A 20,207-nucleotide genomic window follows, 5' to 3' on the forward strand; every position below is an offset into this window, starting at 1 on the left:
TCTTGCTCAAGGACACATTGACATGAGACTAGTAGAGCAGGAGCCGGGGATCGAACCGCCGACCCTCCGATTGAAAGGCGACAACACTATGAACTGATAACCATACAACGTGACCATGTCATGCTGTGATTTGCCCCAATAACAATCGCCTAAAAAAGGTCAAAATATGTATACAAGTATAAAATAACAGAGCTTCTGGTGTCATGAAGATGAGCTGCATCCGGTTTACTGAGCTAATCTAATTTGGGTCTCATCACAGAGACTGATGGAACACATGTTGGACAATCTGCTGTGAGAGCTCTTAACGTCAAGGTGGATACAGAACTGGATTCGTGACGGCGGGTTGGCACGCCGTAACCCTCTGGGCAGCTCAACCCGCATCCCGACGCGAGGAAAATGTGACAAAATAGATTTAACGTTTGCCCTCAGGTCTAATGTTCAGCAACTCCACCCATCCAAAAGTAACTCGTAACAACATTTGTCATCGCGGTGGCCGAGCAGGTAAAATAAGCCGCCGCGTAATTGATTGCTTTGTCATCGGTTTATGTAAGGTGTGTTGGCGAACTGCGGTGAGATGCTGCAGAGCTGCAAATCCTCAGGCTGAAAGAAAAAAAAAAAAGGAACAGCTTTCTCACCCTCCCACTCCTCCTCCTCCCCCCCCCCGCACTCCCTTCACCATTCACTGCCGACCTCCGGGGTCAACCGAGCCTACATTCCTTTGGCTGCTCTCTCCAGAGACGTCCATTCCTCCACCTCCTCTTACCTCATGTTGTACTTCTGTACTATCTCACCGAACAGCCACACATTGTTTGTTTTACTTTCACATCCTCAGCATAAGCCGTGTTTTTGAAAATGGCTGCGGAGCGTTCTACAGTTCCAAGTAACATGGCAACAAGACGACTTCAAGACTTTGAGGCAACTCACCAGCAACGATGGCGCCAACTTGTATCTTTTTCACCTTCTTGCCTTTCAGCTCTGCTTTAAAAGAATCCTCCATCGTCAACCTGTTTCACGTACAGCTGAGCTCTGACTTTCTGATACCAACAAGAGATTTTGTTACAACGTCTCAACAGAAGAAAGGGAATGATTTGAATTCAATCCTTTCCGACCGGATATAAAACATATTCGCAGGTGGCTTGAAATGCAATTGAAATCCAATATCTGCAAATGGATTTTTGGACTTTTGCAGAAACTCAGCTCTGTGGCAAAAAAAAAAATAACTTTATAAAACTGTTTGTTGAATCGTCACAGATTAACTTTACGATATTTGAAGCGTAAATACGATCGTCAGAAGCGAGAAGCTGACTTTAGGCTATAAAAGAAACAACAGTCACATGACTTAAAGTCACCGCCATTACATTACATTACAGTCATTCAGCAGACGCCTTTATCCAAAAAGACTTACAATTCAGCATCTATCTACCGTAGCGAGGAGCGATTTTGGGGTTAAGTGTCTCGCTCAGGGACACGTTGACGTGAGACTAGCGGAGCTGGAGCCGGGGATCGAACCGACGACCCTCTGATTGAAAGGCGGCCCTGGTTTCCACTTAGCCACGGTCTCCACCCGCCACAAAGCTAAAGGCCGACTGGTGTTCAGCGTGATGACGTTGAGTAGCATCATTTAGCATAAAAGCTTCAAAATTCACAAGTGGGGTAGAAATAAATCGGGCGTCTAACCTAAAAGCCATTCAAAAACCGACTGTGAGCCGAGAGAACTGGAAGAGTAAACTGATTCACGGGCTTTAGGACTCATTCTTGCAGAACTCTACGCTATAAAACACCGGCCACTTGGAACGTGGACCTTCACTTGCACAGATAAGATTTCCCGTTGCCCGAGCAGTTGTGTCCTTTTCCTTGCTCCCTGGTTTTAGCGCACAAATCAAGTCTTTTCTTCAGCCAAAATACGTCTTCTTTTTTTTTTTTTTTTTTGTTACCATGACAGCTGCAGTCACCGTCTTTTCTTTCTCACGTACAATCGCAATGTTTCGTCTGCCAAGTTCTCACGGCATTACGTAGGAACGATCTGCGCGGGATTGCGTTAGCGGCGCTCGAACCCAGAGACTAGAAACCGATGGCTTTGAAGCGATTATCCAAAGAATCAATAGAAGCCACTGTGTGTTAAAAGACCTGATGATAAAGTCCCGGGAAGGGTGACTACCATAAGTAAGGTTTCACAAATCGGATCCTCTGGATAGTCTGCCAGCATCTATATGAGAATCTCTGAAACATTTTTGAAAAAACCTGAGCATGGAAGCCAAAAACCCATAAGTACTAATATGATATGACCACGGTCAAGGCTTGGAATGCATATAAATCACTTTTTTTTGGTTTAATTTCTAATGTTTGTTTTTTTTATTAAACTCTGTATGCGTCATACAGTGGTGTGAGTGAGTTAGTGGTCTATGTATCATGAGAAAAAGGAGGGAGGCTGGCTCGCGTGAACCGACTCACCCTGGGTTGCCAGTTTTCATATTGCTTCTGCAGATTGGCCCCGATGGTCTCCAGGGCTTTCTGTGGACTCATCGACAGAGGATCTGGCAAGAAAACACAAGAGAGTGAAACACGGTGCGATCACGATCTCACACACACACACACACACACACACACACACGCACGCACACACACACACACACACACACACACACACACGACAGCCAAAGCGGAGCAGAACCGCGCTCGTTCAATCCGGAGCCGACAAATCAAAACGTAATTATATTATTCACACACACACACACACACACACACACACACACACACACACACACACACACACACACACACACACACACATTTCCATTGCTGCCAATCGGCTCCAGTAAAATGAAGTCATCCGAATAATCCATTTATCAATATTCAACATTCGAGTAAAAGACACTTCCACGCCATGATTATAGGAGGTAGATTATGGTTTATAATCTCAGCATGAAAAGGATTACTTCTTGGATAAATCAAAAGCAGAGTTTGGAAGAAAAAAGAAAAAAAAAAAAAAAAAAAAAAAAAAAGCAGCAGCAGCCTCTGAGGTTGACATAACGATGAGAGTAAATCAATACGGCGTGAAGAATAGCAGAATATAAATTCAGGACGGCTCAAATTGCGCTCAGCAGGCGGAGAAGAACGTGTTGGCAGACATTAATAATCTGCACGCTGAAAATGAAACCACTGCCCTTGTGATGAATCAGGCCTAAGAACACGTTGTAAAAGAAAAGAAAAGAAGAAAAAAGAAGAAAACGGCAGCTTTAAGGGTCCTACACATGGCGTATAACACCGCAATTATTATTATTATTATGAAATTCAAACGATGCCAGTATATAAAAGGTCTCTTAACATGTAGCCGTTGCTTTACGTGTATTACGGTGTATTTAAGGACAACCCCTCTCTGCCTTTAAATGTCTCAAACATCATCTCAAATAAACCAAGCGGCAGGTCTGCACAACGCCAGCGCTCTCAGCAGCCGCCGAGAAACTTTCAGAAACTTTGAACTGTGTTCCCTCTTTAATGTTCTCCACACTCCACATAAAAAGTCAAGCGGTCTCAGGAGAGCTCAACAACGGTTTTGAGGAGGTCCCCCCCCCCCCCCCATTCGACGGAGATGTTGCATTTTTGTATTTTTGCTCTGTGTCGTGTTTGTGTGGTTCTGGTGGGTGAGGGGCAGACCTGCTTCGTCCTTAGTTATCGAGGTTCCCACGAGAACGACAGAGAATGTCCCTAAATGTTGCAAAGTAAAAGACAACTTTTTACTGTCGACTTTAAGTTCACACATGGTTTACCACCAGCCAACAAGCCTTTCTGCTCACTGTGACACTCCACAGGCTCTTGGTGTCGTCACTACATGTCCGAACCAGACCCGTCTTATGCCGATATTCAGGATGAGGTGGACCACTCAAACAGGTGACGGCTTGGTATGCAATTATGTAACACCGGTTATGAATATTGTGCTAAACTCAGTCTCTTTTTCTCCTGCTTTCTCTTGGCTTCACTGCATTGTTTATGCGTCTGATTTTGTGTCATTGTGTTTATATTAATGTCATCCATGGTGCTGTTGGACTGCCTTTTATTTCAATACTTGCTTTGATTATTATCAGTGATTTATTATTAGCTGATAAGTACTAGTATTAGGAAGCTAAAGTAAATTGATTATATCTCCTTCAAACAATTGTACTTATTAAAATCTCTCTCCAAAAACTAAATTTAACAAGATTACATTTCAACACATTCTTGATCGTGTTCTAACCAACCTTCGCGTGAAATGGAAAAAGGGGGATTTATTGGCTGAAACGGAGATTATAATATTCATAACTATGTTTTCATTGGTGTATAATCATCTGAAACTAGTTGTCTTTTTGTGACTCAGATGAGCCGTTTATACCGCTTCGCTGAGTCCGCCGTGTTTCTACAGCAGTAGGAGAAACCACACTCCGGTCTTTCTCTTGTTTAGGTTACCCGACGGCCCACGTAGCTCTCCAGCACCCCACCAGAAGCACACTGCTCCTTTATAAAGAACCCACTTCATCATACCCCACACTTCGTGTCGCGGTCGAGTGCTTGTCCATTTTGCATTCACGTCGGCACGCGGACTCACCTATCCAGCACTCCAGTCTGGCGCAGGGGGAGGTCTTGACCACATCAGGAGGGTCCACTCCCACGTTGAGACACAACACCAGCGCTACACTCACAGTCTTCATCTGGAGGGAGGAGACACAGAACCACACGTTATCCTCACATCACTCATGCGGATTCATTCTTCATGCTTTTTTCAAAACAACACATTACATCTTCATTCAAAAGTAAACCGCACTCTGCTGCTGCTGCTGATGCTGCTGCTGCTGCTGCTGCTGCTGCTGCTGGCAACCGGAGCTCCAGTGGAGCAGAGAAGGTTAAGTGTCTTGCCCAAGAGACGCTCTACAGTAGTCACTGAAAAGGGAGGTATTCTCTTCCCTTCCACATTTTCCCAAGCATTGATGGTTATGTTACACACACACACACACACACACACACACACACACACACACACACACACACACACACACACACACACAATCAGGAAACACAGGTGTCCTGCTAGCAATTACTTCATCTTCACAGGCAGCGCCTCAGAAACACACTTTTCTTCGTGCCTCATAGCAAAAGTCCGCGTTTGTTACACCTCGTCGTCCAACCTGTAGCTCAAACTAGCGAGCCGACCTCGAACCTCACAATCAGCAAAGACAGACGGCTCCGTCTCCTGCTGCACTTGAACACACCACGAAGACAACGCAACCGATAGCTCGACGATTGCGGAAATACATACCTTCCCCGCGTGAGAGAATAACGGCGATTAATCGATTTTCGCCACGGTTACCAAACGTCACGGTTTCATAGAAGCTGTAGAATCTATGGCGTCCTGATTCCTGCCCTTAGTAAATGAATCTCCCGAGACACATTGTTTGTGTGTGTGTGTGTGTGTGTGTGTGTGTGTGTGTGTGTGTGTGTGTGTGTGTGTGTGTGTCGGTTTGTTTGTTGTGTGCTTGAACACACTTGAGAAAAGCTGTAAATCATCAGGAGGGCCGGGGGTCATGAAAATGAACATTTTTGATTAACAGTAGATTGCAGGTGGGTGAAAAAAAATACATAGTGAGGGAAAATCAGAAAAATAAAAGCTTGTAAGATTTCTTAAAAACAATCACTGGGGGGGGGGGGCAGAGAGCAGCAGTCTCTTGCCTGTAACTGGGATCAGGTCCCGGGTGAGCGGAGTGCACACAGCACGCCGCTGTGGGTCCAACACGGACAGCTGAGGCAACGAGGCTCCTGCCACCACCTTCACATCAAATCACAGCAACATCTGTTTATTCTGGGTTCATACAGCTGTGGTGAACCAGCTCGACACCGCGAATACGTCTCTGGATGACTAATAATAAATGTCGGTCAAATAAGAAACGGCCGTGATGTCAATACAAATTTTCAAAAGGCTATCAATCCAAAAGTTTATCCTAATTTGAATTTCAGTTTAGTCTGGACAGTGGACAGACCCGATGGACCAACATCCCTAAAGCGACACTGCTAACACGGCTTTGAGTCCCTGACTCAAAGTCTCAATACTGGGGTTCAGAAATGACAACAACTGACACGTACAACACTGACACGCAGGTTAATGCAAGAGGGCCGAGTGACCTTTCACGGGTCGTGTTGGATACCGTCTCTGTGTGTAATGTAGACCTACAGAACACACGCGTGTGACACAGTGTGTTACGTGAGATCCCACGGCTGAGCAAGGCGAGGGTTGTTGTTGTTGTTGTTGTGAAGGTAATTAAGGTGAGCTCTGCTTTCCCACCAACAGAGTGAAAGGTCAACGTGCCAGTGGGACCAGGCAGGACGAGACATGCATCCTCAAACACACACACACACACACACACACACACACACACACACACACACACACACACACACACACACACACACACACACACACACACACACACACACACACACACACACACACACACACACACACCCATAACGCTTCATTCGTTCACCTGACCTCCTCCTCCCTCACCCTTTTTCCCGTCTGCATTCTGCACCTCATGAATCCATTCCAATGAAGTTTTCTGCTCGGGTACGCGACACACGACCCTTCCCCTCGTTACTGTGAAAAATGACACTGTGGTGACCGTTCCATCGCATAACCTCCACTGTTGCTCAACAACGTCGACAGTCTTCGGCCGCGCTAGCAGCTCCGGGAGGCTCTCCTTAGGCAGAGCAGTGCTTCGAGCTAACTGCTAACTTCTACGGTTGGTGGACAAAAACAACACAAAACAATGGGAAATGTGATTTTCGAGGAATTGTTCATTTGCACCAGCAGTATGTGCTGTAACCCTGCTTATGCATCTGATGTTTAGTCCGAGAAGCCAGTGGACTTACTCCCCAAAGATGGCATTCATTGTTGAAATGGAATAAAGAAACCAATGGAGGCCGACGCAAGACTGACATCAGGTCTGTGGTTAACTTACTGTAAGGTTTGTTCTACTACATAAAACACCTCAGTAAATACCACACTTGTAGTTTTTATAAAAGGCGGTTGCTAACAAGTGGCTAGTTGAGACAACTAAACGTCAACAAGTCCACCCTTTGTTTGTCAGAACGCTTATTTTCCGCAATAATCCAAATTGCGATGGGAAAAGGCCGATTGGCTTTTTCCGTTGAGGGATCCAGCGCGATTCTAACCTCCGGCCTACAGAAACATGTCATCGTTGCAGCATTCTATATGGCAACACAAGTTTAACTTAACCCTCACATCACGGCGACGCCAGAGGATGCCTCAGATACACACACAGGTCTGTTGCCAACTTGCTGATCTGTAATAGTATCTTCAAATCCAATGACAGCTCAAGAGTTGTTTCATGAACACCAAACAGATGAACAACGGCCTCCCCAGTCGCCACATCTAAAAGGACGTTCACTTCCTTCGTCTTTTTAAAAGAACTGGAGGCTTTCCTTCAAGGATGATCCGATGTCCCCCGACACACAGAGCAGGACCTCTGTGGCAGAAAACCCAATGAAGACTCAAGCTGTTTGCATGGCGACGGGTGGCCCTACTAACATGTTGTATAAAAATAAAGAAAGGTTAGATCCAGTAATTACTCCGTGTCGGCTCAAAGCAGAAGTGTGGAGCTCCTTTACACAATATGTGTCCGTCGTCGGAATAAATACGCAATGCGCATGTAAGTGTGTGCCTGTTCTCCATTAGTCTGCAGGGGCTGCAAAATATCAATATCATGGGGGGAAAGAAAAAAAAAACAAGATTCAAGAGGGAAGAGCGCACAGGTTTGCCCTTTAGAATTAAACCAGAGATGAGACGTTACCGGTAAAATGTCAAAGAAGACGGTTGACTCTGGAGAGGACGTGGTAAGCTATTACACTAAAGACGTCACGGTCATGTCAAAGGAAGCCGTGTATTTTAAAAACACAGAAATCAGGGCTTCGCTGAGTCGAAGTCGAGCTTGTGACTCGAGAGGCTCGTGGCATCGTGTTGGTGTTGTGCATGATTACAATTAAGCGACTCAAGATGGCGGGACAATTAACACCCTAATGCAATCAGCCCCCGATGAAATTACTTGTTTCCGACCGGCATCCAACACAAGCAATTTAGAATCCATTTGATATGAATTTGCATGAGAATGATACAGACGGATGAGGGAAAGTGTGTTTTTCTATTCCGGCTCATCACCGTGGTGCAACGCGCCGTTCGAGTGTGACGGCGCACAGATGTGGTCCCGCATTTATCCCCGTTGATTTATCTGCTTGTTTATTCCACATGTTACCTTTATGCACAATGGAAACAATGGAAAGTAGTTCATTCATCAACCGGGTTTTGGAAAAGGCCCGGTTGGCTACGAGGTGGTAAATAATGAAGTGGTTTCTACGCCGACGACTCCGAGACAAACCATGCACTCTTATTCATGAAGCTTAAAAAAGTCAAATGTAATCACGTTAATTGAGTGCGAGACGTTTGAAGTCATAACGTCACCTGCTGAGGATCGTCGAGGTTTTGCAAGCGGAGATTTGTAATTTGGAGTCAAACGAGGGCTAAAAAAGCACAAGACTGACGGCTAATGTCGAGCGTTTAACGAGTCTCGACTCGACGTCAGAGACTTGATTCGTCCCGCTGAGTAAAACTACCGTGTCTCGTAAACTGTATCACAAAGATCTTACTGCCGTAGTCTAAAAGGCTGTCTAATAAAGACTAATGCACTTGGCTTGTGTCCTTGAATGCATCTGCTTTGTTTGGATGTGCTGTGTGTATAAAAAAAAATAAAATGATTTGTCTGTTTTGTTTCCTCCAATTTTTGGCATTGACAATCCACAGTTGTGGATACATGTGTGCGTATGTATAGGTTTGTTTGGTTATAATTTAAACCTTGCTTTATGTATATTTTATCTTTTTGGCATGCTGAGAGCTCTTTTTTGTTTTGTTAATGGTCCTGGACAGTCGAGTCTGTGAATTTAACCAAATCAGATTTTAAAGGCAAAGTGTTCTCCAGCTGATGGATTTACGGTAATTCATGAATCTGTGTGAGTAGACAGAAGGTAGAGTACTGCATGTACCGCATGCGAGTGTGGATGCACGTCTTCCCGTTTGTGCATGTAATTGGTCGCCCTGCCCCTCTCATTAATAACTTCATGGGACTCCAGGGGACTTTCCAGACTTTTCCCCCTCCGCCCTTTTAAGACTCCCTTAAAGCCCCCCGGCACCGCTTGCTGCGTCGATCAATGGCCCCTGATTATTCCATTTGTTAGGCCCGCAATAAATGAAGGTCATAAAAAAAAAATGGTGGAGCGCCATCAATCTCCTCCGGGTGTGCCATAGGTAGCCGGCAGCAACAAGTCAGATATCGGGACGCTTGGGCTGAAAGCAGAGAAAGACCGTTCATTAAAGTTCCCACGAGGAGCCCTGTGCAGCAGACGGCCGGCATACTTACCGTCATGCAGTTTAACCTTTATTTATACAAAGAGGCGCAGCTACTTTTCAGGCCCCACCCTACTTCCTCCCATCGTCACACACGTTCAAATACGGAAAGACAGCATCTCCAAAACCTTTGCAAACGAGCAAAACTTTTCTTCTTACAATAAACAGCGAGAGTCCGAATCAAGTCTCAAGTCTTTGAGCTAGAGTCTGAGTCAAGACTCAAGTCTTATGAGCTAGAGTCTGAGTCAAGACTCAAGTCTTTTGAGCTAGAGTCCGAGTCAAGAAGTCTTTTGAGCTAGAGTCCGAGTCAAGACTCAAGTCTTTGAGCTAGAGTCCGAGTCAACACTCAAGTCTTTGAGCTAGAGTCTGAGTCAAGACTCAAGTCTTTGAGCTAGAGTCTGAGTCAAGACTCAAGTCTTTGAGCTAGAGTCCGAGTCAAGACTCAAGTCTTTTGAGCTAGAGTCCGAGTCAAGACTCAAGTCTTTTGAGCTAGAGTCCGAGAAAAGTCTCAAGTCTTTGAGCTAGAGTCCGAGTCAAGTCTCAAGTCTTTGAGCTAGAGTCCGAGTCAAGTCTCAAGTCTTTGAGCTAAAGTCCGAGTCAAGACTCAAGTCTTTGAGCTAAAGTCCGAGTCAAGACTCAAGTCTTTGAGCTAGAGTCCGAGTCAAGTCTCAAGTCTTTGAGCTAGAGTCTGAGTCAAGACTTTGAGCTAGAGTCTGAGTCAAGACTCAAGTCTTTGAGCTAGAGTCCGAGTCAAGTCTCAAGTCTTTGAGCTAGAGTCCGAGTCAACACTGCTGTCTGCTCCGTCTGCTGCGTGTCATCCAGTCTGCTTAGAACGCTGCACAGCTATATCAAAGGAATTCAAAGCATGTGCTGTGTTATCATCACTCCTTTATCCATTAGCACACAGTATCAGTGGCATCACACAACACCTCGACCTCTTTAGCTCAGGAATATGCATGAACATTAATGGTTTGTCGTCCTTCAAATCAGAGGATCTCTGATTTGATTCCTAGCTCTGCTGGTCAATGTTGATGTGAGTGAATGACATGTAGCGTTAAAGCGCTTTGAGTGGTCGGAAAGAAAAGCGCCATACGAGTACAAGTCCGTCTACAAATCCAACTTGAGGATTAAAGAGCTTATTTCGATCACATTGTTGAAACGGTGGAGAGAAAACATGTTGGTGAGGTATATTTCGTGTCTGTCGAGTATGAGCACATGTCCCCGCTGACACTACGGGAGGGCAGGGAGTGCACGACGGAAAAGAGAGACGGACTGACCCGGTAGTAACGTTAACTATCGTAAAATGGATTTTCGGTCGATTAACGGGCCGTCCATCGGCCGTACCTCTGGTAATTATTTCTAGTCCCTTGCAAATACATTTCATTTTTTTACGCCCGTGTGGCTGAAAGTCTATACGCTGCCTGATGAACTGTGTACATTGATTGAATTCAACTAATGATGCAAACTATAAAGCAGCACAGACCACCCGTCTCATTTCCACATTATTACAATGGGCTGGGATATTGATTACTTATTGATTTCATTTTTTTCCTAAGTGGAGAAACCAAGCAGGCGACGCATGAGAGCAAGCTACAGGTTACTGGAAGCCATCGGCAGCCACAGCGGCTCACTACTGCGTGTCTGACAGTATATTAAACAAGGAATACAACAAGTATATAGACACAATAGTGTTCAATGTTTTAAAGCTTTGATATGACATTTACATGGAACATTGAAGGACTTAATTTCTCATTTTTCTGTTTATACTATTATTTTTTTTTGCATTTGCATATTCTCGGAAAAATAGAGAGGCACAGATTTGGGACATTGAACAGACCTTTATTCTGTTGGTATCATGATGATACCATGGCGGGCATGTAGTCTCATCACAGTCCTCTAACAGCCACAGATACTGGCTGTCAAATGTTTGTTTACCAAACCTAGCCTTAATTGTTTTATTGTTGATTACTTAAAAATACATAAATCAGCACAGGGCTGTTTCTCCTGTTCCGACTACGATCTCAGTGGATGAAGGCTATCGGGCTAAAGACAAAGTGTATCGCCTGCGGATCGATAACGGTGAAAGCCTGCGCTGCATCTTATCTCATCAGGATCGGGTTGGCGTTGGTTCGCGAGCGACATCTTGTTCCATGTTCACTTGGCGAGTCGGAGAATGAAAATATGCCTAAAACAACAAAACACCTCAAAATTGGTTGAACAAATTTGTTTCGCTTTTTTCCCGTGATGGGAACCGGATCAATACCGCAGTGAAATCAATGCGAACCTAATCTTGCTCATTCGCTCCCCGTCAGGCTGACTGCTTTAATTCCACGCCGCGGCCTCTATTGAGCCGTCAACGGGATAATTAGAAGCACACCTCTGATCTTAACTTCTTTTACCTCACGGATACGCTGCTGTCAGAGAGAATGCTTCACGCCCTCTTGATGGCTGTCTCATCAACAGTCGGGGAGCTTTTTATTCCTGAAAAAGGAGCCACTTGTCACCTGACCTTGAGTCTAATGTACAACTATGAAAGCTATTCATACAGTACGTCTAAAAAACGGTTATCATTGTTCAACCTGGCAGGAGCAGCAAAAGGTACACAAAATCCTGCTGCAAACACAGTGGGACACGCAAACAGCAGTTGCAACAAACACAAACAAACACAAACACACACACACACACACACACACACACACACACACACACACACATCTGAATAGCTTTCATTGGCCCAACAGGGGAATAAACACACCATTCTGATCAATGAGCCTTGTAGTTGTACAGCCTCTCTCCTCCCGTCTTCATCCAGAGACAACTCTGAGTGGGATAGTGATATTGTGTGTGTGTGTGTGTGTGTGTGTGTGTGTGTGTAATTGTGCGTGTGTGTGTGTCCAAAAAAGAGCAAGACCTATGATTTCCCCTCAGTGCACGACATCATTCGCAGCCCACTTGTAAGCCTCAAGCTGCACGCTTCTCTCCCCACGATCAGCTGTTCGCATGCCAGCGTGCTCGATATCCTCACCGCTCGTCACCTTAAATCATCCGAAGCAGTCATGTGATCATCCCCACATGAACACCTGAAAACCAAAAATGTAGAAAAACCGCAGCATAGCATTCTGGGCCCTATTCTCCGGACCTTGAGATTCACGGTGCCGTTTCTGTTTATGGATGAAATGATGCTGCCAACAGGAGCAAACTCACATTAACGCAATAATGCTTCAAATGTAAATGAACTATTTTGAATCGACGCACCGCACGACATTCATTGAATCAGACTGCTACTAAGTAACGACTCACACCTCGACACGAACCAGACCGGTCAGTTATAAGCAAATGCTGCTGAATCACATGTTAAGATACGATTTCATAATTTACAACATGAAATCGTAGTTTGTTCTTAAAACCACATATTGGCACGGTAACGCATCAGTGTCGACTTAATATGAATCAAATTGGAAATCGCATTCGGCGAGTAGTCCGAATATAAGCATTGACCAATTCCGTTAGAACAAGGCTTTGGTTGCACGCAGGAGATTAAAAAGGGGGAGGAGCCCATTGACCAAGATGCAATCTCTGAACACACCTGCTATCGTCTGATGATGATTTAGCTTTCTATGGGGGGGGGGGGGGGGGGACATGTGAGACATGTCGTATACATGTCTCACATCTCAAGTAGCTGTTAGGACTGTAAACAAAGAGCAGCTAATGGAAAAGGAAGTCTTGGACCGGATATAATCTGTCTGTGATTTTCCTTCTAGTGATTATTTGTGCTAAAAATTGCAAAAAAAATAAAAACAAACTGGTTCTGCATCCATGGCCATTCATATTATTACTATTCAACAAAAGATAATAACGAAACAGGAAACATTCAAATCCATCATTTTGCAGTTACTCAAGGGATTCAAACCCGCGTCAGCGTCACATTCAAAGCAAAAGAAAGCTCTCTTTTGTCGCAGCTCTTTGATCATAGAAATGTTGAAGGACACCTTTTATAAGTGTACAAATGAGGGTCTACGGCCCTGGAAATGCTCTGAGCAGTGAAAAAATGCTACTCCATTGATTTAGCATGACTTTCTGATGAGAAAGGCCCGTTTCATCCGGCTCCTATTACCTCTTAAATCACCACCAGGGTCACATTTAATGGCGTCGTCTTATTAAACATTTGCCAGAAGCTTCACACACACACACCGGCAGGCGCTGCGATGCAATTCCACCGGCGCCTTAACGGCAGCGAGGCGATACATTTTTCCGTTTGGTGAATTTCGACAATGAGTGCAGAGTTTGCTGAGGGTAACGTGTGACAGTGTAGCGTTTTGCCCTCATTATGACGCCAGCGCTCTGTAGCACATGAGGCGATGAAAGAATCGGGTCGGTAGCACCGCGGTGAATGGAAACCGACAGCTTTACGAGCGCCGAAACGCACCGCCGCCATTCACGGGACTAAGCTTTGAGGTTCCGCCTGCCGAAGCGTAGCGTGGGGTAGCCTCCGGCAGAGTAGAATGAATTGGCACTATAATAAAGACGAAGGGTAGGCAATGATTTACCGCCGCGTCCCGGCTGTTGGAAGAAAGATGTTGCCTTAAAGCAAAGTGTGAAGAATTGGGGCATTTGATTTGTTTCTTTAATGGATTGAAACGGAGGACGGCCAATTTACCAACCCTAAGCATCACCCTTTACCTTCCGCAATCAAGCACCAACTGGGATGACCTCAGTCCTCCATCAACTCATGTCTCGGCTGCTCTGCTCCCACATTAACATTACAAACCCCACACACATCTGTCACATCTGTACGGTGCACATGAAGCTACAGCCAGATGTCGGTAAGCTGGCGAAGCAGCTAAAAAAGAGAGCCCACAGCCTCCGCAACGCACATCCTTCTTCACGCGCTCTGAATTACTCCATAGATGATAGCAGAAACATTACCCGGTCCTTCATCCTCCAGCTCTGCGCTAAAGCCTTGGAGCCCTCAATCTTCTCAGAGTGCCGTTTCTTCATGAAGGCCAGGGGAAGTTTCCAGTCGTTCATGTCGGCCTCCTCTTCCTCTGCGAGGCCCACGGCCGGAGAATGAAGCAAGTCCGAGTCCATTTTCATCAGGGCCCTGCAGAAGGGGGGGGGGGGGGGGGGTGTAACACACATTTGATGAGTTTCTGTTGGTCTGGGTACAAGCATGCAAGTCTCCCTGCAGAGAAAGTGAGCTTTGAAACACTTCAACCAATGTAAGTGTGCAGATATTACAATACTGGTGATGCATGTACTTAATAACTGTAGAAGCAAAACGATACCAGTGGACAAGTTGCAATACTGAAAATTGATTATCTGGAGAAAAAAAACACAATGGCTGCCGAGCTTCCAGTGTCATGACCTTAAACCAAAAATAGTTCCATCAGGTCAGGTGATGGTGGTGATGAGTCATGTTTAATGCACTGCTGTGAATCTGCTGCATGAAGGAAAATCACAACAACAACAACAACAACAACTGAAACCAAACCCACTCGTCTGCAGCTGTCTCGCTCCGCAGTGTACTACCACACACCCAGCTTACTACCACACACCGTCACGGAGAGAGCAACACCTGGGTGATGTCACCGTGGGGCTAAAGCTGGCCACGCGAGCACCGCTCCAGCCACAGACGAGGAGCTAGTTTTGGTTTAAGCGTCGTGTGCGCCTACATTCATGTAAATACGGTGACGCTGTGATTTAACTTGGTTCACAAGCTGGAGCTCTTTGCTCAGCGAGCAACCGGCGGGACAGTTAACGTTAGCCCAGCTAGCATCGATGCTAGCTAAACTAGCGCGGCTCGTTTGACAGCTCTCCCAGAAGCTGGCTCTGACTACAGCAGCCAGCTGTCAAACTGCAGGAGAAGCTAGCGCTATTTAAAGCGACACGAGCGGAGCCTAATAATATGAGATAAGTGAACCCGAGCAGATGTGCAGAAATGGCGCTAGTTGTGGGCATAGAAGTGTTGCAGATGCGTGCAAGACCTTGGTGCGGTGGGATTATCAACCCGGGCAGCAGAAGCTCTTCGTCTCCGGACGATGACAGACACGGTCGCACAAACAATCCTGGTCAGAAAATTGTAGGGCAGCGTCCACAACCTGTATAGTATGTCAAACCCGTCAAGTCCGAGTTGGACGGGTGCGTGTTTGCAGGGGAATCTGCGGCTCCTCTCCCCACGGCTCTTCGCTATGGGAAGGGGCTGGAGACGAGGCCCATCTTCACGCGGACAGTCTGCCACAGCCACACGAAGCACCGGCCACGCTTATCGATGACTGGGATCGTGTGGTCTTCGTCTACGAACCAGCGACCCCGGAAGCTGATTTGGTGCGATGGTTTTCTTGGAAATCACACCACAATCCCGAGAATTTCTCCGGAGAGGCACTTCTTCAGCACTTCTGCAAGGGCGCAGCCATCTTGGGTTGCACCCAGAATGCACCGTTGGGGCGACGAGGCTGTCGTGAAACGTCACCGGCCTTGTTCCTGTCACACACCGAAACACACACTAACGTCAACGTACTAACGCTAAACATGTAATTAAACTGTTTCCACAATAATAATTATTCCACAATAATAAATTACAACAATTAATCTTATATCATTGAAGTTTATTTATCCCAATTATTTATTATTATTATTATTATTATTATTGTTTTTATTTATCTAAATAGATACTGCAGTTTCTCTGTACCATTGAGTATATGTCTGCAATTTAAATGTTTTTTAAACCTTAGTTAACATGAAAGTATATCATATATCTACTGACATGTTGACTCTTTACTAATATGGATGTAACTTCTGAAAATTAACTTTTGTAATTTAATTAAAAGTATGAAAATGGGACCCAGAGATATTTTTTGTTACTGTAATAATTTGAATGGGTAGTTATTTTATACACCAATGTCAATTAAAACCAATATTGTACAGTGTTAACCGTAGTATCGACACAATTAGATATATAACTATAGCTATAATGTGTCACTGCAATATTTATATATATATATATTTATATATATATATATATATATTGTTTTGTGTTTTTTTGCGTCCCATTAGAAGCAGCTCAAGTAAATGTTGCCTGTCAATATATCCTGCAAATTTGCATATTCATAAAGCCTATATTTACATTTGAGAGGGGCAGAATCATGGCAGGGGTGGTTCCCATTTAAAAGATAAATAAAATGGGGGGGGGGGGGTACGGGGGTTTGCCAATCCAGTCTACGTGTGTTTTCTGGACTTGGAGAAGACTTATGGCCCCCAGGTAGTTCCTTTGACCATATAGAGTGTTTCATTTTTCAGTGAAACTTGTTTTCGATGCCACGTTTAATGCCAAAGTTTACTGTCACTGTTCTGGCAAAAGTTCAGTATCAGGAAACAAAATATTGCTGTGATATTACACAGATTGTATTCCACAGTTGTCACTTCATGATTGGTGCTAATCATGGAGCAGCATTATCGTTAGTGCCGAGTATATGGAGTTTGGCTGATTTAATAGCAAAGTGAAGACATGCGCGATGTCTCCCCTCTGTGTGATGTGTTGGATTCTGAGCCAGTTCATCTGAAAGCCGGGGAGCAGCTGTTCTGAAATCCCTCACTGCATGTGGGAGTGTTTTAAAAGTAGCCTGTGCTTTATTTAAGAGGCAGATGTGGCTTCACAATGGTGACTCAGTAACACCAGATGAGGGTCTGTCAAAAAAAACACATGTTGGCCCATATTTGAGGAATTCTGACATTTTCCCAATCTTAAAATAATACATTGTTCTTCAGGGCCATTTAGAAGTACCTTTATTAAACTATTAAAAGTGCTAAATTCCAGATTCAGAGCATTTCTGTCGACTCCACGTAGCTCTTAATATGGCGACGGCGGCGAACAGCGCAAACAGCGCAAACAGTGCAAACAGCGCAAACAGCGCAAACAACAGTAACAGTGCTGACAGAGCTCACCGTTTTTACCCGAGGAGGAGCCAGAGGTTGGACGCTAAGCTTCCCCAACGGCGCCGTTGGTCGTGGTGACGTTATCACCTGTAACAGACTGATCCTGCAAATGTATTCTGCATTTAAGTGCTGGTGAGAAACTGGAACATCTGGGCTTTTGGTCAAATCGTGTGTAGTTTAAAAATGGAAAAGATGTTTTTGTGAATAGACAGAATAGCTTGTCACTGCTCCGATTATTAATTGGGAGTCATGTGTCTATTCACCCTGAATAAGTCCGATAGTCTTTTAGCTCGGACTCTACCGAGTCCTGAGGGAAATATCTGGCTCTTCAGCTGCTAAAAGCTTCATTGTGTTAACCAGCTAGTTGCTAAATGTGTCTGTCTAGTAGTGCAGGTAGTGTACAGCGTTTTTTTTTTTAGAACTTTTTCACAGAAAACAACACTTTGAGAGCAGCGCTAGTGAACCAGTTGTGAGCTGAGACTCACTAGTGAAGCCGATTCTGGCCATTGATCTCTGTTAGTTCATCACTATGAGTGACCCCATTCATTTTGTCACATTGTCATTCTAATTTGTTATTATGAGAATATGTATTATTGCCATTAAGAAGTGTCTTCTTTGAAACAAAGCGTGATGTTGGCTGTGTACAGCCTCGCTTTTCTCAGCACCTGCATGAGTCAGATTGAAGTGATTTGTCCTCAACATCCTTTTGCTGTCGGGCTTCACACTCATTTCTCAAACAGCAGGAGCTACAGGTTTGTTTTTTGAAAGCACAGCCACAGAGAGAAAGAAAAAAGCTGTCCCATATGTCCCCGAGTCAAAATCTAACACCACTCTGTGTGCGTTCATTCAGGCACCCGGCCGTGACATCACTGAGAGACGTTTAATTGGGAGAGTACAATCTACATGTTTACCGGTTTGTTCTCGGTCAACAAAGAGATTTCGCTGAAGGGCCTCTTCATGACTTAAATCGAGCACAACACGTTCTGCCTCAGGCAGGAAGAACAATGCTGCGCCGAGATGACTAACAGCTCGTCACCGAAACATGAAATGTTACACCAGATGGATCCATTGTCAATTCAAATTACTTTTGTTTTTGACACATATCAAAAGAAAGGTTTCTCATCATAGTCTGCATAGGGATGAGGACGTGGGTGAATGGCTGGGTCAAACAAACACAGGACTTTCACCCAGGAGGCCGTTTGTGTCCCGTGTGAATCCTAAAGTCAACGTTGACTCATTTTGATTTACTTCAGTTACTTACATAACTTATTTACGTGATGTTTTTAGCTAAACCTCACCAAGTATCATAAGTCCTTGTTTTGTTTTGTGTAAATTTACATCGTTAATTTAAAACTGCAACTGTAATCTGTGGGGCTTTGTATTGGCAAGAATCTGGTGATACAATAAGTATCATGATACAATAAATATCATGATACTTATTATTAGGGTTAGGGTTCATTGTGATACTGTAAGTAAGGCAATTTATTGCTGATCGAATTTTAGATTTTTTCCTTATTTTATGCAATCAGAACAGTGAAATCTGTATTTGAATTGATCACAGTTCCTCTAACATGCAAGATCATAGCACCACTTTCTGAGCAATCTGACTCACTATTAGCCATGAATCTTTGCGTGTAAACAATACGAAACATAACGCCAAAACACTCAAGTGCAACATTTTCTCACACGCCGTTATCCAGGAGGAAAATCTGTTTACTTCCAAAGGTAATTGAGAATGCCGTTAAGTTGTGTGGGAAGGTCGTTTTGTAGGAGGCAGGGTTGCTCGGTGCCTCCAGTCATCGCTGTGGCCTCATGCTGTGCTCACGGCGGCGCAGGAGCAATCTGGAGAAACTCACATCCGACTAAATTTGTTCCTCTCGCCTCTCCGAGTCCCAGTGTCCACTACGGGGGGGGGGGGGGGGGGGGGGGGGGGGGGGGACAAATCCAATCTCCTAGGTGTGATCAAGGTTGGGACCCTGCGACTGCTGATGGCTAACGGAAAGAGGACAAGAAAGGGAAGCTTAATCTACTTTTTCCTCCTCGTCCGCCCCTTCCGTCATGTAGGGAGCAGGATGACATGATCGACTGGGCTGGATCCTGGAAGCTGGAGCTGCTCCCGGAGTTAAATCAGACGGGGGGGGGGGGGGGGGCAGGAAAATGCTCAATATCCTGTTTCTGTGGCTTGATTGCAACAAAGCACGAGAAAAGGCACGAGAGAAAAGAGACTGATGGATGGATGGATGGATTCAAGGAAGCGAGTGTTTGATGAGAGGAAGCTTTTCTTTATTTGGGATCACGTTACAGCAGCAGTTCACACACATTTATCTTTTTGATAGATTAGTTACAAAATGATAAATTTTTTACAATGTAGTGATAAAACACAAAAATAAAACTGTTTCCAAGAATTAAACATTTTCTGTTTCTCCCAAATTTCTTAAAATGTAATTTCCTGAAGCCTCGTGGAGAAGGTGACGTCATGAATTCTGTCACTCCCTTCTTCTACAGATGGGGTGTCTGCTTTAAGACATGTCTGTGTAATCGCTTTTCAAGCAGCTACACTCGCTATTCTAAAGAAGTATTCATATTTATGGGTGACTTTTCGACAGGCCCAAAACACACATGGTAGTGATTTGCTTCCTGGAAGCCACAAATCCTGCAGCTGGAAGAGCCTCAGCGGTGAGACTTCTGAGCAGGTGTGATGAAGCATCTACGAAGGCTCCTCCAGCCAAACGCTCTCCGTGGATTTCAGCTTGATATCCTCCTTTGAAATTCACAACCTTTTGTTCAGACTTCCTCTGGAATGCAACTGTTAGTTTGCTTTTCCCATTTTTGTTTG

The 20,207-nt window shown here is 44.8% G+C and overlaps 1 protein-coding gene across 1 annotated transcript; it reads right to left on the reverse strand.

The window, feature by feature from the left end:
- Positions 1 to 1,252: 1,252 nt before the first annotated feature.
- Positions 1,253 to 15,851, reverse strand: LOC137883688 (regulatory-associated protein of mTOR-like). Its single transcript, XM_068725260.1, has 4 exons — positions 15,424 to 15,851; positions 14,366 to 14,540; positions 4,580 to 4,682; positions 1,253 to 2,534 (listed from the first exon to the last, which is right to left on the reverse strand). The coding sequence occupies exons 2-4, from the start codon at positions 14,531 to 14,533 to the stop codon at positions 2,401 to 2,403; spliced, it is 405 nt and encodes a 134-aa protein (XP_068581361.1). The 5' UTR covers positions 14,534 to 14,540; positions 15,424 to 15,851; the 3' UTR covers positions 1,253 to 2,400.
- Between the last annotated feature and the right edge of the window lie 4,356 nt (positions 15,852 to 20,207).

This window comes from Cebidichthys violaceus, unplaced genomic scaffold, assembly GCF_023349555.1.
Source record: "Cebidichthys violaceus isolate CVI_PGR_0920_01 unplaced genomic scaffold, fCebVio1.0.p SCAF_349, whole genome shotgun sequence".
In the NCBI taxonomy this organism is placed as follows: domain Eukaryota; kingdom Metazoa; phylum Chordata; class Actinopteri; order Perciformes; family Stichaeidae; genus Cebidichthys; species Cebidichthys violaceus.